General features: G+C 44.6%; 1 protein-coding gene across 2 annotated transcripts in view; it reads right to left on the bottom strand.

Annotated features, from left to right (window-relative positions):
• COPS2 (COP9 signalosome subunit 2) overlaps window positions 1-23,119 on the bottom strand; it is a 115,043-nt gene that overhangs the window by 6,015 nt on the left and 85,909 nt on the right. For both annotated transcript variants that reach the window (XM_077263714.1, XM_077263715.1), the window contains exons 11-12: window positions 3,444-3,526; window positions 18-76 (exon numbers count right to left, since the gene is read on the bottom strand). In XM_077263714.1, the coding sequence (XP_077119829.1) occupies window positions 18-76; window positions 3,444-3,526 (142 nt within the window). The remainder of the gene's footprint in view (window positions 1-17; window positions 77-3,443; window positions 3,527-23,119) is intronic.

Here is a 23,119-nt window from a genome sequence, read left to right as displayed (position 1 = left end):
ATAAAACCATTACGTACTTATCCAGTATGCACTGCACCAGCAAACTCTCAACATCCGCTACATCTATGTTAAGTTCCTAAAAAAGAAAAATAATAAATTAAAAAAAAAAAAAAAAAAAGGTCTCTAACGGAGAGAGCAATATCAATTCATATATCAATTTATATGGAGACTTAGGGCCTGATTCATCAGAGCTCTTACGCCAGTATTCTGGTGTAAAGACATTTGAATAGACAACATTTTGGCGAAACACAAGTTTACGCTAAAATGTTGCAACTTTTGGAGTTCCCACAACCTTTTTGCCCAGCGCAGACATAGTGAGTGGAGCTGGACAGGAATATGGCAACCCCTGCTCGTCAAATCAGATCTATAGAAATAAAATACAGCCTAAGGACTGGGACGTCTACAATAAATATACACATATCCAAATGGCGTAAATGATAAAAGTATATTACTGCAGGATAGGGTTTAGTACACGGCTGGCTGAGTGGCATCTTATGATGAAATTCTGCGGATTACAACACAATTGCGCACATGATCCTTGGTCACACTTACCACCACAAAACTCCAGATAAGATATAAAATGTCAAGCACATGACAGTGTGAACACAAGGGTGAAAGTAACAGCACTAGAAGACTGTTCAAACACAGCACTATATAAACCATATCTAGCTGTACGTGCTGCTGTGAAGTATTATTGTGTAAGAAAATGTCATTCTTTAGGAGTTTTGTGAAAATGCAGCTCAATTACAGTCACGCTTTTCAGAGGTTTTCCTGCACCTCTGTCATTCGGGTAACTCTGTCATCTGGGAAACATATCAATAGGAAGGGCTGTAAATTTCTGAACACGTGAATGACCTTTCCTTTCCATCAGCACAAAGGCCCAGTTCTGATAATAGATGAGGGTATTGGACATTTATGGCTTATCCTACTTACAGGCCATAAATGTCCCATAAGGAACAACTCCTGAAAATGCTCAACATTTTATCAATCTAGTTTGTTAGTCAATTCTCTACGAATGTAAAACTAGTGATAGCCTACCGATAGGACTGATCATGTGGCCAACAGCTGTCAGCTACTGAATATATATTTAATGACATCCTATATTATGGGAATAGGAAAAAGCTGTGCAAATGGCCTTTAGTACTTTGACGGTTTGCCTTTTTTTTTTGCGAATATTGTCAGGATAATAGTCATGCATTAGCAAACTGCTTGCAATGCAGTCTCTTAAAGAGGTTGTCAAGTCGTATTACGGTAAAAAGGTAAAATTGCAAAGTGGTAGTAAAAACAAGCAACTTTTCAATTTACTCATTTCTTAAAAATCCTCTCCATTCTCTAGAACGGGTTTTTTTTAATACTATATTGTACGGCTCCTTGCCAAGGTTAATGGCCACTTCAGAGATGGCTGGTTTACTAGGCAAAGAGCGCACACGTGCAAGTTGTTTGCTATACTGCTAGCAAGTGGCATGCTACAACTGGTTAGATTGCTGGATCCGGCCACCACCAGTGCCCCTGTGTCCCACCAATGCTGAGAAGGCAAAGCTACATGGCAAGGCACACAGCTAGTACCAGCAGCTCAGCCATGCCGCCAGTCTGCACTGTCAATTTACAGTAGCACACCTTTTCCCCAGCAAGCAAAAAGCTGGGAGTCTGGGGAGCTTTTAATATACTACATAAAGTGGCTTCATAATAATTTCATATGGAAGTTAGATTTATCTACCGTACCTTATCAATTTGCTTTTTGTTCACCATTGATTTATACGTCAGTGAACATACAAATACAGAAACCGAATCTTTAGTTTTGGATTGCTGAAGAATAATACCAAAAGCACCTATGTTCTATTGTGTAGTTACTGACTAAATAGTGGGAATCACATTCTTTAATTCCAAGTTTTGCAAAAACAATAACAGTCTGCAAATTAGGTGTCCTTGCTACAATCTTGGCCAAAAAACTGTTCTCAGACTAAAATATGTCTGCGCTATCATTGGAAGATAATTTGTGCACGCAGTACTTCCCAAAACTAGTACATCAGGGGGGGAAGGAAGAAAAAAAAAAAAAAAAGATTCTCACGAGCCTCATCCCATTTTAGTACCTGAAGCGACAGTAAATAATTACCTAAATCACAAGTGCTAAACAGAAAATTTATATAAAGAGGGCCTGTCACAAGGTCAAAAGTGACAAGTTTTTGCTCTTATCATTCCTACTGCTCCAGATATATAGGCCTTTTTATTTAGTGCTAATTTCACTTGTCTTTACCAAGATGTCGGTGCTCACAAGATAAAATATTAATAAAAATAATGATGAGCGACAAAGACACGTCCACGATAATGAGCCACGCCCCCTTAATAAAGATCAGGAAAAAAGAGTACTAAATAAAAGGTCCATATATCTGGAGCCGTACGGCGGATTTAAAATAAGCAAAAAAAAAAATTAGAATATTCAGGGAAGCAGTGGGAACAAAATAAAGAGCAAAAACTGGCCACTTTTGACCTAGTGCTAGGTCCACTTTAATTCGGAGCAAAATAATAAACTATCATTTGACGTTGAGCTGGAGATCATTATATGTGTAACACAAATGCTCAGACAGAACTCTAAATGCTTAAAAATAAGATGATGTTGTCCGAATTTACACTAAGTATATTAATTTGAAGATTGTGCCCAAATTAACTAAAGTACTGAAAAGAGCATGAATAATAAATGTCATATTACATGGTGAATGGCACGTTATAACCACAAAGCATGAACATACACAAAATGGAATTATAAGATTACTGTAAAAGGGTGCAAGGATATATATATTTCCCGGCAAAGTCCGTAAATCCAGTATCAGTAGCAGAATACAACCGTTTTATTTGTATATAATACCTTCATTTTGTTGGTGACCTGCTCTTATCATGATGAGCTACAGCTTGTGTCGGCAATGCATTTAGGGAACACACAAAGAAGCTATTGTACATGATGGGTACAATATGCAGGGGAATGGTCAGATTTTTCAGGAGGATTTTATACCACAATCTGCTTCAAAAGTCGCATAAATCACTTGAAATTCCTATTAGTTTAAATTAAAAAAAAAAAAAAAAACACTCGTATGATGCTATTTTTTTGCCACATTTTAATTCTTGAGGAATGTATGCCTTCAAAAAATCCACTCAATGAATTAAGACATATGCACCAAAAGCATAAAAAGAAAAAAGTTCCCAGAAATAATTGATGTTTGCACAGCAGATATTTCGATATTTCTAGCAGAAAAATTCTCAGCAAAAACGGTGTGGGAACAAACACTAAAATGTCAGATAATCTGCAGTATAACAGGATTCTTATTATATTTCTGCATTTTGATACCTGAGTAAAGTAATATTGGTATAAGACAATATGTTGCCTTGCCTGTCATGTCTACAGAAAAACATTTTTTTGAGACAGAAAACTAGCAAGAAAGGATTCTTACCTTAGAAATAAAAGGAATATGTATTCTTGTATAAGGCTTAATTAACTTTATAAGCACTTGAGTTCTGATGTTTCTTAAAAGCTCTGGAAGAAAGAGGAGACAAGTATGAACATAAAAGTATGTCACACCCAAAATGCCTTTTAGACTAACTGCAGAGTAATATAGAGGACTAAGCCCACCAGCAACAGTTACAGTGCTTGTGAAAATGACTCAATAGATATGACAATAGATTAGTGCACCCTTGATGTGGCCATGAATTATGTGCACTGTGACGCCACCTAAATGTTTTGCTTGAAGACCACCTAGCTTGTGATGCATGGGGCTTACTGCTAGAGGGAACACTGTCCCACATGTGTACCGATACACACTATGCCAGCAGCTCACACACTGGGGACGTTCTCCTACCTGGCTCCCCACAGACTCTGCTGGCTATGCTTTCTAGTGTACAGGCAGAATCAGCAGAGAGGAACCAGGAAGGAGAACACGGCTGGCACGTTCAGTACCGATGCGCATGTGTACACATATGGGCAGCATTCGCTCTAGGCGCGAGCGCTGCCCATTACAAACTAGTACAGTCCCCAAGAAGCAAATTGAGGGGGCGTAATGGTGCACCCAGCTCATGACCTCGCCACAGGAGCCTCAAAATCCCCTCATTTGCATATGAATTAAAAGTTTTTTCCACAAGCACTGTACCAGTAACAAGTATAGTGCTAGTATGATTTGTATAGGAGAGAAGTCCCCCTACATCAGGGCTGTGGAGTCGGGAGTCATTTTGGTGGAGTCAGTATAAAGTGGACCAACTCCAACAATATATAATAAATTGGGTACAGTAGTACAATGCAGGATGTGCTGGAAATGTTTTCATAAGATTACAGGAAAGTTATGAAATGTCCTATAAACAGGGCTGTGGAGTCGGAGTTAGTTTTGGTTGGAGTCGGAGTCGGTAGAAATGTACCGACTCCAGCTTTAAAAAAAATTTATTAATATTTCATAATTGAACTTTCATATGAATTTTATAAATGTTACTCAAATATATATGTTCTATCAAACTATGAACAACAGTGATAAGCAGTTCTGCTGGAGATAGAGACATTTCTTACTTCTTGTGTGTCACTGTTCTCTACTGCCCTTATCTAATCTTATACTTGGTTAACCTCATGGTGCCCCAACCCCCCTACTTACAATGTATGAAACTGAAAATGTGTTGCAAATTCTTAGTAGTAAAGCTCCTCCTCTAGACTAGATGTTTACTAGGTGTGCGTCTTCCAAGCATCTCACAGCTGCTGCTCAAAAGAGGAAGACTGTAAAAAGTATTATCCTTTCAACAAACTTTGCATCAGTTAACTGTGAGTACATGAGGAATAACAGTATTACTGACCACTATATCAGTTGTACGACCTGGCAATAATTTTGTACAATTGTTTTTAGGAAAAACAATTGTCATTTGGATTGTGAATGCAGAATTAAAAACCTGAGAATGTCAAAGAAGCGTCACATTAAATCAGCTGTATTTGAACATTTCACCATCACTCAAGATAGAAAACATTATGTCTGTCAGTGTATGACAAATGATCCAGACGAAAACAAATGCTGTGAAGCCAAGATCAGTGCATATTCAGGCAAAGATAAAAATGCTCCTACCAGAGCTTCTAATCTAAAGAGACATTTACAGCGCTTTCATCCAGAAGTACTGAAAGCAGTGGACGAGAAAGACTGCATCCAAACCAATGAACCAGTGCCCAGCTCTTCCAGCCAAACAAAGGAGCAGAGAACTTTGCAGCCATCAGTTGCAAGATATTTTGTCAGTGACAAAGTTACTGTGACAATGACAGTAGATACATTTAAAAAACAGATCATAGAGCTTGTTGTAAAGGTTAGTGTGCCTATTTCATTATTTTCACGACCAGCTTTTATGTGTCTGAATGGGGAAATGGCCCGCAAGCTGGTGTTTCTCTGGAGAGAGTGTATTAGAAAATTAGTAATCGAAGAAGCTTTTAAACAAAAGGAAGAACTTAAAAAAACTCTCAAGGGACGTTCTGTTTATTAAAATGGATGCCTGCACACATCACAGAGTGAACTATTTTGCCATCAATGTCCGATTTGTTTGTGACAAAAATGAAATAGTTACCAAGACATTGGCAGTAAAAGACACCAAAGCTCATCACACCAGTGAGTTTCTCCAGGTCTTGGTGGAAAAGGTTCTGCAAGACTATGAACTTAAAAAAGAGCAAGTTCTTTCTGTCGTAACTGACAATGCTTCAAATATGATAAGTACTATTAAGCTAATGAATGAGAGTAATGATGGTGACCAGCAAGCTAGAAGAACATTCTGGGTCCACAGACACAGAAATGTTTGAAATAGAGGAACACAGTGTTGTAACTGAGGAGCAAACTGAAGTTGCTGCAGATGAACAGCAACATGATAGTTTAGATGATCTTGTTGAAACTGTGTCAATACGTTCTTTCATTCATCACATGCGCTGTGTTGTGCATACGCTACAGCTGGCTATAAGAGACAGTCTGCAAGAAGGACATGCTGCTGCACTGATTGGCAAGGTGAGAAAATTGGCTACTGTTGCCAGAACCCCTAAAGTTGACTCAATTTTGAAGAGACGTGCTGGAAAAGGGGCAATTATTGATCAAGCCACACGATGGGGCAGTACTTACTTAATGATTCAGTGCTTGGTTGAACTGAAAACCTTTCTTGTAGACATGGCTAACCCTCAACTGACGCTAAATGAAAGTCAGTGGAATCAGGTGACTGAGCTGGAAAAATTGCTAGAGCACCCATTTACAGTGACTAAAAAATTACAAGCAGAGGACTAAACTCCAGGTATTTTCTTAAAGGAGTGGAAGAACCTGATGTTTCGCCTGTCCCAAAGAGGAGGGTTAATTGCAAGTGGCATTGCTACATCAATGAAACGGAGAGAGGAGCTACTATTACAAAATAACATTCTTTTGGCAGCTGTTTATGTAGACCCAATGCATCGGATTCTTCTAGATGATCAACAACTAACTAAAGGAAAAGAAGCTCTGTTTGAAATAGCAGTAAGGATGAAATGGTTTAAACACTAGACAAATGTCCTAAGCATCAGTAGGGAGGACCAAAAACTCCAAATAGCATAATCACAACAATAAACGGGTATAAATACACCACAAATGAGTATAATCCTAAAATAAACATTTATTTTATTGCAATAAATCAAAAATAGCATAAACAATAAAATGATAACCACTAGAAACCAGTATACAGGACACAAAGTGACCAGCACAATACGCCAATATTACAAGTATAAACCAAATAGTTAATCAATACCCTATAGATTACATATAGATAAATAGCTAGACAAAAATGTCCATGCAAATAGATGTGTTTTAATAGCTAAGAAGTCGCATAGTTTATAAAGTGCATAGTGCATGAAGCATAAAGGGCCAAAAAGGCCATAAGACAGCGAAATCAGGCTAAAAGGAAAGGCATGATATACTTACTAAATCAAAATAGGCTAGGTGCTGGAAACACATTGGTCCCTGCCGCCCCAGGCAGGTAGTTATAAGGGTTAAAAGTTGACCAGCAATTTCTCATTTTTACAACATTTTTTTTTTTTTTAGGGACCACATCACATTTGAAGTCATTTTGAGGGGTCTATATGATAGAAAATAACCAAGTGTGACACCATTCTAAAAACTGCACCCCTCAAGGTGCTCAAAACCACATTCAAGAAGTTTATTAACCCTTCAGGTGTTTCACAGGAATTTTTGGAATGTTAAGAAAAAAACAAAAAAAACCCCGAACATTTAATTTATTTCAGCTCCAATCTGTTTTATTTTACCAAGGGTAACAGGAGAAAATGGACCCCAAAAGTTGCTGTACAATTAGTCCTGAGTACGCAGATACTCCATATGTGGGGTAAACCACTGTTTGGGTGCATGGTAGAGCTCGGAAGGGAAGGAGCGCCATTTGACTTTTCAATGCAAAATAGACTGGAATTGAGATGAGATGCCATGTTGCGTTTGGAAAGTCCCTGATGTGCCTAAACATTGAAACCCCCCACAAGTGACACCATTTTGGAAAGTAGACCCCTAAGGAACTTATCTAGATGCGTGGTGAGCACTTTGAACAACCAAGTGCTTCACAGAAGTTTATAATGCAGAGCCGTAAAAATAAAAAATCATATTTTTTCACAAAAATGATTTTTCGCCCCCAATTCTTTATTTTCCCAAGGGTAAGAGAAGAAATTGGACCCAAAAAGTTGTTGTCCAATTTGTCCTGAGTACGCTATATGTGGGGGGGGGGGACCACCGTTTGGGCGCATGGCGGAGCTTGGAAGGGAAAGAGAGCCATTTGGAATGCAGACTTAGATGGATTGGTCTGCAAGTGTCACGTTGCATTTGCAGAGCCCCTGATGTACCTAAACAGTAGAAACCCCCCACAAGTGACCCCATATTGGAAACTAGACCCCCCAAGGAACTTATCTAGATGTGTTGTGAGAACTTTGAACCCCCAAGTGTTTCACTACAGTTTATAACGCAGAGCCGTGAAAATAAAAAAAACATTTTTTTTCCCACAAAAATGGTTTTTTAGCCCCCCAAATTTTTCGTTTCCCAAGGGTAACAAGAGAAATTGGATCCCAAAAGTTGTTGTCCAATTTGTCCTGAGTACACTGATACCCCATAGGTTGGGGTAAACCCGTTTGGAAGCACGGGAGAGCAAAGAAGGGAAGAAGCACTGTTTTACTTTTTCAATGCAGAATTGCCTGGAATTGAGATCGGACGCCATGTCGCGTTTGGAGAGCCCTGATGTGCCTAAACAGTGGAACCCCCAATTGTAACAAACCCTAACCCAAACACACCCCTAACCCTAATCCCAACCACAACCCTAACCCCAACACACCCCTAACCCTAATCCCAACCCTAACCACACCCCCTAACTCCAACACACCCCTAACCCTAATCCCAACCATAACCCTAATCACACCCCTAACCCTGACACACCCCTAACCCTAATGCCAACCGTAAATGTAATCCAAACCCTAATTTAGCCCCAACCCAAGCCCCAAGAATGTAAGCCCGCAAGGGCAGGGTCCTCGCCCCTCTGTATCAGTCTGTCATTGTTAGTTTATTTACTGTAAGTGATATCTGTAACTTGTATGTAACCCATTCTTATGTACAGCACCATGGAATCAATGGTGCTATATAAATAATAATAAATACAAATTACCGATATCACTTACAGTAAACAAACTAACAATGACAGACTGATACAGAGGGGCGAGGACCCTGCCCTTGCGGGCTTACCTTCTACAGGATTATGGGGAAGGAGACAATAGGTTGAGGGTTGCAGGAGCTCCGGTGTTGGTGAGGCAGCATCTACGGTAGTGATGAGGAGGCAGCGGGGTCAGTGCAGGCTGTAGGCTTTCCTGAAGAGGTGGGTTTTCAGGTTCCATCTGAACGATCCGAATGTGGTTGATAGTCGGACGTGTTGGTGCAAAGAATTCCAGAGGATGGGGGATATTCGGGAGAAGTCTTGGAGGCGATTGGATGAGGAGCGAATAAGTGTGGAGGAGAGAAGGAGGTCTTGGGAGGACCGGAGATTACGTGAGGGAACATATCGGGAGATTAGTTCAGAGATATATGGAGGAGACAGGTTATGGATGGCTTTGTAGGTTAGTATTAGTAATTTGAACTGGATATGCTAAGGGAATGGGAGCCAGTGAAGAGATTTGCAGAGTGGGGAAGCGGAGGAGTAGCGAGGAGAGAGATGCATTAGTCGGGCAGCAGAGTTAAGGATGGACTGGAGAGGTGCAAGGGTGTTCGCAGGGAGGCCACAGAAAAGGATATTGCAGTAGTCAAGGCGGGAGATGATGAGGGCATGCACAAGCATTTTAGTAGATTGACGGTTGAGGAAAGGACGGATTCTGGAGATATTTTTGAGCTGGAGGCGACAGGAGGTGGAGAGCTTGGATGTGCGGTTTGAAGGACAGGGCAGAGTCAAAGGTTACTCCGAGGCAGCGGACTTCCGGTACGGGGAAAAGCGTGATGTTGTTAATTGCGATAGATAGGTCAGGTAAGGAAGATCTATGGGATGGAGGAAAGATGATGAGTTCAGATTTGTCCACATTGAGTTTGAGGAAGCGAGAGGAGAAGTAGGAGGATATGACTGATAGACACTCCGGGATTCTGGACAGCAGAGCGGTGACGTCTGGGCCAGAAAGGTAGAGCTGAGCGTCATCAGCATAAAGGTGGTACTTGAAACCATGAGACTTTATGAGTTGTCCCAGGCCAAGTGTATAGATTGAGAAGAGTAGGGGTCCTAGAACAGAGCCTTGGGGGACTCCAAGAGAGAGGGTGGGATGAGGAGGTAGTGTGGGAGCGGTTGGAAAGGTATGAGATCCAGGATAGGGCGAGGTCTTTGAAGCCAAAGGAGGAGAGGATCTGTAGTAGGAGGTTTAAGTTGCCTAATAATTAAGCACACCTTATATAGGCTTTTGAAGTCATTAGACAACACCCCTCCTCATTACAGAGATGCACATCACCTGATTTACTTAATTGGTAGTTGGCTCTCAAGCCTGAACAGCTTGGAGTAGGACAACATGTATAAAGTATCATGTGATCAAAATACAACTTTCCTAATAATTCTACACACAGTGTAGAACACCACAATGCACAGAAGAGAATGTGTGCACCTGGATACCTTCAGATATAATATTAGTCACATTTTTAGCTAAGCTATGCCCAATATGTCCTGCTACTTAGGAACATCGGGCACGCCTCGGACACTAATAGATTTCTATGCTCTTGTGGAAAACTACTGGTGACATTAATATTCTGTAAAGGTGTGTACAAGCACATTGGATTTTCAATGACAAAATGAATTACAAAATACAATTAGTGGCTGCCCATAACTAACCAGTTCAAGACCACCCACAGACTTTAAATGTCCAGACTGACCGTACTTTATTCTAAACTGTTGTTCTAAAACATCAATGCAGAGTACGCTGCTTGCACACAGCCGGACTGCCCACATTGACGGTTTATTACCATTTGACAATGTACCACAAACACATAATGGTACATTAATGTCTACAGATTTAGAAAGCAAGGTTTGTAATTGGTTTGAATACCTGGTTGGGAAAAGCTGCTCTAGAGGGAGTAAAATTAGGAGAGTCAATCGTAGAAAAGGATCTAGATTCATGTGTTGTTGACAGACTAAACAACAGCATGTAATGTCAATGGGCAGCTTCTACTGTCATACATTTAAGAGCTTTAAACTTGACTTGCAGGACAGGGACATAATATTGCCACTTCACAATGTGTTAGTGCAACCTCATATAGCACACGAAGGTTTAGTTCTGGGCACCAGTTCATAGAAAGGATGCCCTGGAGTAGGAAAAGATACAAAAAAAGCCACAAAATTGATAAGTGCCATGGAGGAACTTGGTTATGAGGAAAGACTAAAAGAAAGAAATGTATTTGGTTGTGAGAAGAAATGTCTGAGTCATGCAATTGTTATATATGCTGCCTTATATCCTCTACGAATACTTAGTTGAACTTGCACATTTGTCTTTTTTCAATCGTAACCATTTCTGTCTTCCTGATAGAAGTATACAGAGTACCAAGTGCTAAGAACTAGTGATGAGCAAGCACTAAAATGCTCAGGTCAAGCAAATTGGAATACTCGGGTACTCGACCCGAGCAACGAGCCCAATGTAAATCTATGGGAAACCAGAGTATTTTTACCGCGATCTTCCCCCCGTGGGTCCTTTTAAAAGCTCATACTTACTTGCGCGAAACTCGGATGAGTCTCGCACGGCAATACCCGGCACTGCACCTGGCACAGAGGAGTGGAGCGTGCGGCTGCATGTATTACTATGCGGCCGCACGCTCCGATCTGAGTGCCTGCAGCAGCGCCAGGTATTAACATGCGAGACTCATCCGATTTTAGCACAAGTGAGTATGAGCCCTAAGATCTAAAACGTCTGAAAATGATGGAAACACTGCTCAAATGACATGGGAACATCACGGGGATCGCCCCTGGAAGAATTTCTGACTCCTAGGTCATAGCTGTAAGCAATGTTGTCAGAGTTTCACGCCATTTTTACAGGTGCACCAAAAAACATACAAAAACGAAACCAAAATGGATTTTACTAGGAAATATGTTAAGGCACATCCTTTCCATGGTAATGACTTGTATATAAGGCAAAATAATTAACCCCAGACCAATATGTTCCTCCACCACTTGGGCTATGTTGACACGCAGCGTTTTTTATGCATTTTTCAACTTTTACACAACCAATACAAATGCATTCACTGGGAAATGTCATTGTAACATTTAACAACCCTAGCTGGCCATGTGGTGTGTGACATAAGACGACACATCTTGTTTCATTTATGAAAGAGCGACTCAGTCTTAAAGCCTATTTTTAGAGGGGCATCAGGCAGCATTAATACTCTTACAGGGCCATTATTAAACAGTGGGTCTCCTATGCTGTTATTGCCTATGAAGTGAGTGGCTGGGCTGCCAACAATTACAACGTACCCCAATACCCCTTTCACGAGAGGTACAGGAGGGCTTCCTGAAAAAATGTTGCATTGAATGCAAGGCCTGCCCTGCTATCAAGTTATATGCACCCCAATAAGCCTTTGAACCCAGGTACTGGATGGCCACAGGAAAACCCACTTCACAGTCTTCAGTTAGTCCTGCCATACTGTTTCCATATGCATTGAATGCAAGTTCCGCCTTGAACCAAATTTGCACGCACCCCAATCCCCTTTCAAAGAAACACGGAGGAGGGCCTCATAAAAAAACTGTCCCATTACAAAGGAGTGTGTCTCCTAGACTTGTAATGTCCATACATTAAGTGTATGGGCTGACAAACATTTCCCCATGGGGGGTAAATGTTTAACAAAATATTTAATTGGGATCACAGACACCCTTGCCAAAAAATTGACTGTCTGTAGCAGCACGGAGCACGTGAACCCTGGTGATCTAGTGGTGGAAAATGATGAGAGGTGGAGGAAGGCCTCATTAAAAACTAGGCCCAATTTAAAGGAGCGGGTCTCCTAGACACGCAGTGTATGGGCTGACAAACATTTCCCCAAGGGGGATACATTTTTAAAAAATATACTATGGGCATCATAGACACCCTTGCCAAAAATTGGACTGACTGTAGCCTCACAGAAGACGTTAAGCCTGGTGATCTAGTGGTGGAGGATGAGGAGACTTAAAGATAAATCATACTGAAATAAAATTAAAAAAAGGATGTGAATCCACCGATGAAAGTAAATAACAAAAGGGAGGGGTGAATACAGGTTCATATATATGATGCCAGATTGTGTCCAACGAGATATGTTTGTCCCTAGCAACAGCTCAGAGACAGGGATATTAAAAAAAACCAAAAAAAAAAAAACCAACATAATAGTATTTCAATATTTTCATATTGTAGAGGTATACACTGGGTCATAAAAGGACGGTGCAGATATATTAAAACTGGAATATTTAAGAATAAATGGGAAAAATATATGTACATCTTGATGACAGTTCCCCCTGGGGGAGTTTATTTTGGTTTCTAATTAGTAACGGGCATCTGAAAAACACCCATGCACAAAAATTAAGTGACTTTTGCATCACGGAATACGTTCACCCTGGTGTTGCACTGGTTGTGGATGATGAGGATGAGGATAAGGAGGAGGATAACACCAAAGAGACAAAATCAGGAAGCGGATAGCCATGTGTGGTTGGGGAGAGGTGCATGACAATACACCTCCACAAAATGACATGTATTACAGCAGGCATGTCAAACTCAGGGTACCCCGAGGGCCACATGAGTAACAAGAGGTTGTTGCGAGGGCCGCACACAGCAGCTAATGTCACACACGTATTTTAACAGCAGTCATGAAAACAAGATATGAAGTAGTAATATGTAACAGCAACATATATTTGCAGTGCGCAACAGCAACTAATATATTTAACAAAAATACAGCAATTAAAAACCAAACATTTATTTGCTATTATTTTTTTCAATCATTAGTGTTTTGTCCTGAGGCTTGACACCTCTTTGTGCTAACAATTGTTGGTATATCAGGCTGAAATGACAACGCAGTGCCTACTTTGATCAAAGATGATAAGTAGTGATCAGTCAGCCTTGGTCTCTGAGAAGATTTTGTTAGTTACATAAAAGAAAATAACTGTTCGCAAACATAGGTTGAACCAAACATTGCCATAATCTTTGTGGCAAACTTTTTAAAGTTGTTAAACTTTTCAGGAAGGTATGAAAAGAAACCAGGTATTCCCACTTCAAGATACTTTGCTCTGAGTGTAGAATCAGATTGTATTTCTAAAAGTTCCATCTGCAGGCTTTCTTCTGCCTTTGCAACATCAAAGGTGAATGGTGCTGAGAATAATGCAAACTGATGTTCAAAAGATGAGAAATCACAAAATCTTTCCTGGAATTCCTTTGACAATAGCTTCAGATGACTGTCATACTTAGCAAAGATAAGTACAGACTCAGTATTAGCTGTGTTTTTTAACTCTCTGCACGTAGGAAAATGAACTAAATTTTCATTTGACAACTGCGACTTCCATAAGCTTAGTTTTGCAAGGAAGCACTTGATATCATCATACAGATTAGTGATGAGTTTGTTTTTACCTTGTAATTTCAGATTAAGATCAGTTAAATGTGCAGTTATATCCACAGCAAAAGCCAGGTCTTGTAGTAAACCAGACGGAAAACTGCTGCGAATCCGCAGCGGCCAATCCGCACCGTGTGCACACAGCCTGACAGTGAGAGAGAGGCCAGAACGAGGCTCCCATAGACTCACATTGATTAGTGACCTCTGCGCTGTTCCATGAAACACTGGAGCCTCGGACAGGTCACAAACTGCAGGAGACGGAGCCGAGCGGAGACTAAAACAGATGAAAACACCAGAAGGTGAGTATCAGACAGAGGGCAGGGGACGCGGATTTTCAGCACCGCTCCAGCAATGAAATAAAAAACAATGCTGGAGTGGTGCTGTAAATGTGATGCAGCTCTTGGTTACTGTATGGGGGCTCCTTATACTAATACTCATAAAAGACCCAGGTGGTACGTATCACAGGCCCCCTACCCCCCCATCTCCAGCCTCCCCAGACAGCAAATATTATGTGATGGATCACATATAATATCAGAACTAAACATTATAATATTCAGCCCCCAGTGACATGTCCCCCCTCCCCCACTTCAGTCCCAATACCCCCATCAACTCACATCCACCCACTCAGTGCCCTGTCCCACCTCACCCACCTTCTGCCCTCACAACCACCAAATGGTCTCACATTCACCCCTCAGTACCCTGTCCCCCCTCACTCACTTTCAGCCCCCACAATACCCCAACGGTCTCAGTGACATACCTGAATTTAATAAACCTAAAATGTTCCATCCCCAGCACTTACTGATAACGTTTGCACTGCAGGCAGGACCAGGAAGTGTGAGTGAAATGCAAGGTGGGCACTAGGACCCAGCGTGCCTGAGCCAATCCCAGCGTGCACAGAGTGAAGAAAACTGCAGCGGGAAAAGCTTCATGATCAGGTCAGAGGGGCGAAACCATTCACTGCAGGAGGGAGACTCTGCAGCCGGCCACTGTGCTAGCAGCGTGCAGAGTCTCCGTCAGACGGGAGCAGACATTATACTGCTCTGCTCCTATGCGGTGTTCTGCCTCGTCACAGAAGTGGCCCTGCCCTGGCTCCCGGTGGGCCCCTTCATGTGACAGGGCCCGGGGCGACGGCCCCCTCTGCCCCCCAGTAGCTACGCTAACAGCACCAATGGCAGGTTACATACAGATGATGTTCCACCAGTTCATAGAGTAACAGCTCTCCATTTGCATCACAATTATTTATAATCTGAGTGCTCACCCCTCTCTTTAGTTTTTAATGGTTACATACAGGAGGGCCACTCACTTGCTTGGACTTTGCCTGTGCGGCAGTGGGTCCCTTCTTCCTCAGCACGGTCACAGTATCCCAGTCACTCTCAGCCACAACTCTTCCTCTGCTCACAACAAAACTGACTTAGGTGATCAGCAGCCACGCGAGCCGCAGATGTACAAAACTCACGATCAGCACTTCCGGGTCGTCATTCATTGGCCCATATCCCTGCATATGACCTGCTTACGTGATCAGCAGCCGACCAAAGTACACGCGTCATGGATTGACACGGAGCTAGTTGGTCGGCTGCTGATTACGTAAGCAGGTCATATGCAGGGATATGGGCCAATGAATGACGACCCGGAAGTGCTGATCGTGAAGTTTTGAGCATCTGCGGCCCGCACAAAAGTCTCAAACTTTGTGTTTAGAGACAAAGTTTGAGACTTTTGTGAGGGCCGCAGATATGCCTGTGAAGGGCCGCATGCGGCCCTCGGGACGCGTGTTTGACATGCCTGTATTACAGTTTATGTTTCGCTGTTTTCACTTGGTGGTGTACAGAAATCTTGCCCAATCCAGCCCTTGTTCAATTTTATAAGAGTCAGCCCGTCAGCATTTTCAGTTGACAGGCGGATGCGCTTATCTGTTATAATTCCACCAGCGGCACTAAAAACCCGCTCGGACAGAACGCTAGCATAAAGGCAAGCCACGACCTCCAAGGCGTAGAGAGCCAGTTCATGCCACGTGTTCAGCTTGGATACCCAATAATTAAAAGGCACAGAGGAATCACGGGGGACTTTTGTACAATCTGCAAGGTACTCCCTCAGCATCTTCCCAAACATTGCACTTCTTGTGACAGCACCCCTTGCCTCTGTGCCGGCACGATGGGAGGGTCTGAGAAAACTGTCCCAGTACTTTGCCATTGTTCCCCTGCCTGAGCTGGATTGTACTTTTGTCTCTCTCGTTTGGACTCCTTGGTTGTACAACAAACTCTGATGTCTGCTGCCAGTGTTCTCACATGGGAATTTTCTAAGTAATTCCGCTACAAGGGCCCTCTGGTACTGCAACATTTTAGTACACCTCTCTGCCTCTGGCAGAAGAGATTGAAAGTTCTCCTTGTAGCGTGGGTCTAGAAGTGTCACTAACCAGTAATGAATCTCACAAGTAGCTCCTGTTCTTCCTTCTCATTGCCTACCAATCCACGTTGGGAAGACATGAGGCTGGGCTGAGTGTAATCCCCCAGTATGGTTGGTCCATGTCCTCGTGCTCTGCCTGTAATGCATCCTCTTTAATTGTGAGCAGAGAGGTTTTCAGAATGCTGAGAAGCGTGTTGGTGACGCTAATTATGGCGTCATCACCGCTTACCATCTTGGTTCAGTCCTCAAAGTTTTGTAGGATGGTACATATGTCTGACATCCATGTCCACTCCTGAGGTCTTATGTGTGGAGTCTGAACTGAATATCGACGGCCTTGTCGATAGTCAACAACTGCCCTCTTCTGCTCACAAATCCTTTCCAACATATGCAGCGTAGAGTTCCATCGCGTGGGGACATCACACACCAGTTGGTGAGCTGGAAGCTGCAAACGCTGCTAAAGCACGGCAAGGGCGGCAGAAGCTGTAGCTGACTTTCTAAAATGGGCAGACAGACTGCATACTTTCGCTAGCAGATCCGACAGCTACGGGTAGCTTTTGAAAAGACGTTGAACCACGAGGTTAAGCACATGGGCCAGGCAAGGTACGTGTGTGACCTCACCTTGCCTCAGAGCGGCCACCAGGTTCCGGCCATTGTCACACAAGACCATGCCTGGCTGTAGGTTCAGCGGTGTCATCTAAATATCTGACTGCTCTTTCACTGCTGTCCACAACTCTTCTGCATTGTGCGGTCACCTATGCAGATTAGCTTCAGCACAGCCTGTTGCCTCTTGGCTGAGGCAGTGCTGCAGTGCTTCCAGCTTCTGACTGATGTGTTGATTTCAGAGATGGAGGCTGAAGAGGAGGAGGAGGTGGTTGCAGGAGCTGTAGACTGTGGGAGAACCCTGATTGACGTAGGGCCCGCAATCCTCGGCGTGGGGAGGATGTGTTCCATCCCAAGGTCCGACTGGGTCCCGGCTTCCACTATGTTAACCCAGTGTGCCGTCAGTGAGATGTACCGTCCCTGCCCACAAGCACTTGTCCATGTGTCAGTGGATAGGTGGACTTTCCCAGTAACAGGCATTGTTGAGAGCACAGGTAATGTTGTGGGACACATGCTGGTGTAATTCTAGTACGGCACACGGAAGAAATAGTGGCGACTGGGGACCGAGTATCTTGGGACGGCCACCGCCATAAGGTTGCGGAAAGCTTCCGTCTCAACGAGCCTAAAAGGGAACATTTTGAGCGCAAGCAGAAGAGAAATGTTAGAATTTAGTACTGTGGCCTGTGGGGCGTTGGCTGGGTATTTCCGCTTGAGTTCCAATGACTGGGGTTTAGACAACTGAAGGCTGTGCGGGGACAAGGACGTGCTTGATGATGGTGCTGCTTGACTATGGGCAATAACAGGTGCAGGGCTAGATGCATCTTCACATGCACGGTGGACTGGGGATTGGCTTCTAGGCAAAACAGTGGAAGAAGCAGTGGTGTCACCTGCAGACAGTGTTCCTGGAGCCTGGGGTTCGGCCCACAAAGTCGAGTGCTTTGCCGCCATGTGCCTGATCATGCTGGTGGTGGTTAAGCTGGTAGATTTGCTACTCCTGCTGACGCGGGCATGGCAGGTGCTGCATATCGCCTGTTTGGGGTTATCGGCAGAGTCTTTAAAAAATAACCAGACTCGGGAAGATCTAACAGTTGGAATGGCAACTTCCCTCATGTTGGTGTTACGGGGAACGGATGCACGCCTTCTGTCTGTGGCCATAACACTGCTTCTTCCTGTCTGTTGGGGTGATATGCCTCCTTCCCCATGTGTGCTGCTGTCCTCGCTCTGCATGTCCTCCTGCAAGGTTGGGTCAGTCACTATGTCATCCACCACCTCGTCTTCCACATCCGCACCTTGCTCCGCCTCCTGACTTTCTGGCAATTGTGTCTCATCATCGTCCACCTCTTGTGACACTTTCCCACCATCGCCTTCGTGTGACCATGGCTGGTCAAAGCTTTGGGCATCGCTACATGCGATCTCATCTGGCCCCACTTCAAGTTGACCGGCCGAGAGGCCGGAATCTTGAAAGGGAAAACTGAACAGCTCTTCAGAGTGTCCAAGTGTGGGATCAGTTGTCTCAGGGCACTCGGCATGGTGGGAGGAAGGAGGATCAGGGTGAGGAATATCCGGTCCACACTCACGGCTACTCAGACTTGACCGTGTGGAAGACATGGTGGTGGTGGTGGCGGCGGCGAAGTGACTGGAAGCATTGTCCGCTATCCAACCAACAACCGTTTCACACTGCTCTGGCTTCAATAGTGGTGTGCTGCGATCCCCCAGAAACTGGGACAGGAATGTCGAACGAGAAGATGTGGGTCTTTGTTGTGGCCCACTTTCAGCTTGGCCAAGGCCTCATCCTCTGCATGCACCATTAGAATCACGTCCACTTCCCCGTCCCTTGCCCATTTTAAATGGACTACTGAACTATTTCAAAAGCTCAACACAAATGTATTTATTTGGAGCAAAATTATATCTGACCAGTATGCCTTCACAGCTACGATTTTTCCACCACAGATACACCAGGCCTCAGCCGGACATAACAGACTGTATAAAATATATTTTTTTTTTGGGTGAATTTTTGAAAAAAAAAAAAAGGAGACCAAGGCTAGCATACAGAACTATGATACGTATGCCTGCGAAACTATGATTTTTCCACCACCGATACACCAGGCCGCAGCCACAGATAACAGACTGTATAATGTTTTTTTCTCTTGTATGTGAAATTTGGCCAAAAACTAAAAAGAAGTACAACAACGCTAGCAGACAGAACTATGAAACTTATGCCTGTGAATCTACGATTTTTCCACCACCAATACACCAGGCCTCAGCCTGACATAACAGACTGTATACATTTTTTTTGGGGTTCTTGGATAATTTTTTTTTTTTAAAGTGGAACAAGGCTAGCAAACAGAACTATGGAACTTATGCCTGCGAAGCTACGATTTTTCCACCACAGATACAACAGGCCTCAGCGTGACATACCAGACTGTATACATTTTTTTGGGGAGGTTGGAGAATTAATAAAAGAAAAAAAAAAAAAAAAAAGAGTGGAACAAGGCTAGCAGACAGAACTATGAAACTTATGCCTGCGAAGCTACGATTTTTCCACCACCGATACACCGTCAGCCTCAGATAACAGACTGATGTAAATGTGGCCTTGATTTTTTTTTGGCACAACTGAATTGTGTTAACTAGGTGGCTATGACACAACAAAAAAAAAAAAAAAAAAAGGGAGATTTTTGTGTAGTCACCGTAAAATCTCTTTCTCTTAACCTCTAACTGGGGGACACAGGACCATGGGTGTTATGCTGCTGTCCACTAGGAGGCGACACTATGCATAATCTGAAAAAGATTAACCGTGCCTCCTCCTCTGCAGTATACACCCCTGGACGGCGTCAGCCTTCTCCAGTTTTGTGCAAAAGCAGGAGGAACGTAACATGAATGACATAGACATGCCTATAAGAAGGCCACTATGTACGATCTCAAAGAACAATATGAGAACTCAACAGTAACAACGGCCCGAAAAGGGCAACAGGGTGGGAGCTGTGTCCCCCAATTAGAGGCTAAGAGAAAGAGATTTTACGGTGAGTACACAAAAATCTCCTTTACTCTGTCGCCACATTGGGGGGACACAGAACCATGGGACGTCCCAAAGCAGTCCCTGGGTGGGAAGCAATAGATGAATATTGTGCAGACAGGCCCCTATACTTGGGGCACCGCCGCCTGCAGAACACATCTACCCAGGCTCGCTTCCGATGAGGACTGGGTATGAACCCTGTAGTGTTTAGTAAACGAGTGTGGGCTAGTCCAAATGGCCGCCTTACACACTTGTTGTGCCGAAGCCTGGAGCCGAATGGCCCAGGAGGCCCCTACTGCCAGTGTAGACTGTGCCGTAATACCGGCTGGAAGAGGAGAATTCTTAAGGCGGTAGGCCTCTTGTATGGTGAATGTGATCTTCCTAGCAAGGGTAGCTTTGGAAGCTGGGAGACCCTTGCGGCCGCCTTCCGGAAGAAGGAAAAGGGATCAGCCCTCCGGAAGGACGCAGTCCTAGACACATATATACGCAATGCCCTGACAAGGTCAAGCGCATGCAGAGCCCTCTCCACTCTATGAACCGGGACCGGACAAAGGGAAGGCAGAGAAATGTCCTCATTGAGGTGGAAATTGGACACAACCTTCGGAAGGAAGGATGGGACCGTACGGAGAACTACCTTGTCCTGGTGAAAAACCAGGAAGGGCCATCTGCAGGAAAGTGCTGTCAGTTCAGACACCCTGCGTAGTGAGGTGATTGCCACCAGGAAAAAAACACCTTCTGGGAGAGAAGGCAGAGCGGGACCTCCTAAAGGGGTTCGAAGGTAGGTTCCTGCAATACTGTCAGTACCAGGTTGAGGTCCCACGTTTCTAGTGGTCGTCTGTATGGGGGAACCAATCGGGAAACCCCCTGAAGAAAAGTCCTTACTCGCAGCTTGGTAGCAATGCGCCTTTGAAAAAAAAGCACTGAGAGGGCTGACATCTGGCTCTTAGGCGAACCTGGGGACAGCCTGGTCTCCAGACCCGATTGGAGAAAAAAAAAAAAAAAACAGGTAGTTCGGGGAGGGAAGAAGGGAATGGGGTCTGGCCGCGAGTTTCGCACCAGGTAAAGAGAACTTTCCAGGTACGGTCATAGATCTTGGCAGAGGCTGGCTTCCGTGCCCTGATCATGGTCCTAATGACGTCCGTTGAGAGCCCTGCCTGGGTTAGAACCCAGGTTTCAAGGGCCATGCCGTCAAATTGAGAGCCCCTGAGTTCTGGTGGTAGAACGGGCCTTGTGATAGGATATCTGGGCGGTCGGGGAGGCGCCAGGGGGCGTCTTCTGAAAGTTGTACGACGTCGGCGTACCATGTACGTCTGGGCCAGACCGCTGCGATTAAGATGGTTGAAACTCCATCTTGCTTGATCTTCCTCACCACTCTGGATAACAGGGGGAGAGGTGGAAAAATGTAGAGGCTGGAACTGGGTCCAGTCCTGAACCAGAGCGTCTGCTCCGAGCGACCGCGGATCGTGTGTTCTGGCCATGAAGTTGGAGACCTTGGCATTGAAGTGGGATGCCATTAGGTCCACATCTGGGGTCACCCAGCGATGGCAGATCTGATGAAAAAATTTCGGGATGAGAGACCACTCTCCCGAATCTATTCCTTGTCGTCTGAGGAAGTCTGCTTCCCAGTTGTCCACACCCGGAATGTGGACTGCTGAGAGAAAACGAGCCTGTGTCCTCCACCCAATGGAGGATGTGTGACACTTCTCGCATCGCCTGGGTACTGCGGGTCCCCCCTTGGTGATTCACATATGCCACAGTGGTGGCATTGTCCGATTGTATTCTGATGTGAGAGGCTGCCAGTAAGTGATGGAACGCCCTCAATGCCAGGAGGATGGCACGAATTCCCAGGATGTTGATGGGTATGGTCGCTTCCACTGGGGACCACTTGCCCTGTGCCCTGTGGTGTAGGTGCACTGCACCCCAACCCATCAGGCTCACATCGGTGGTCAGAACCTTCCACTGACCTGTGAGAAAGGATTTCCCCTTTGCTAGCGAGGTTGGCTTGAGCCACCAGTGCAGGGACCTCTTGGTTGACGACGTTAGCCGGAACTCCCTGTCGAGAGAGAAAGGGGTTCCTGTCCCAGGACATGAGAATGGCTAGTTGGAGAGGCCTGAGGTGAAACTGGGCCAAATTGGGACCGCTTCTATTGCTGCCCCCATCCTGCCGAGGACTCATGGCAAACCGGAGAGATCGAGGGGGGGTTTGCGGAAGAGGATGCGAACTCCTAGGCGGAGAGCCAGTGCCTTGTGCCTGGGAAAGAGCACTAGACCCCTGGAGGTGTTGTATAGCATTCCCAGGAAGGTCAGAGACAGACTCAAGGTTGGTGATGACCTTTGTAGGTTGACTAACCAGCCCATGCGACTCAGTGTCAATTGTGATTGAGACGCTGAGCTCGCAGTCCTTGAAGGTAGGAGCCTTGATGAGTAGATCGTCCAGGTATGCAACGACTACTATGCTTCTGGAGTGCAGGACGTCCATGGTGGCTGCCATGACCTTGGTAAACACTCTGGGAGCCGTGGCGGGTCCGAACGGAAGAGCCACGAACTGGTAGTGGTCCTGGTCGATTGCGAACCTGAGAAAAACTCTGACGAGCAGGTGCAATAGGTATATGCAGGTATGAGTCTTGTATTTCTATCAAGGCGAGATATTCTCCCTTCTCCATGGACGCAATGATGGACCAAAGGGGCTCCAGCGGAAGTGACAAACCCGTACATATTTGTTGAGTTGTTTTAGGTCCAGTATGGGCCGTATGCTGCCTCCTTTCCTGGGGACTACGAATAGATTGGAGTAGAACCCTCGGAAGCGCCCGGCCGTGGGAACCGGTACGGTGACTCCTGCTTGAAGAAGCGAGGGAACCGCTTAGTGGAAGGCACGAGCCTTGGCTGGCGGTTTTGGGGAAACAGAGAGGAAGACTCGGTTCGGTGGGTTGGAGGTTGAACACTATCTTGTATCCGGAAGACACTAGTTCCCTGACCCACCTGTCTTCTGTTGTAGGCATCCAGACTTGCTGGAAGAGCAGAGTTGGCCGATGGG

This window comes from Ranitomeya variabilis, chromosome 5 (genome assembly GCF_051348905.1).
Source record: "Ranitomeya variabilis isolate aRanVar5 chromosome 5, aRanVar5.hap1, whole genome shotgun sequence".
Lineage (NCBI taxonomy): Eukaryota > Metazoa > Chordata > Amphibia > Anura > Dendrobatidae > Ranitomeya > Ranitomeya variabilis.
The sequence above is the reverse complement of the archived record's forward strand: the minus strand, read 5'-3'. Positions and strand labels throughout refer to the sequence as shown.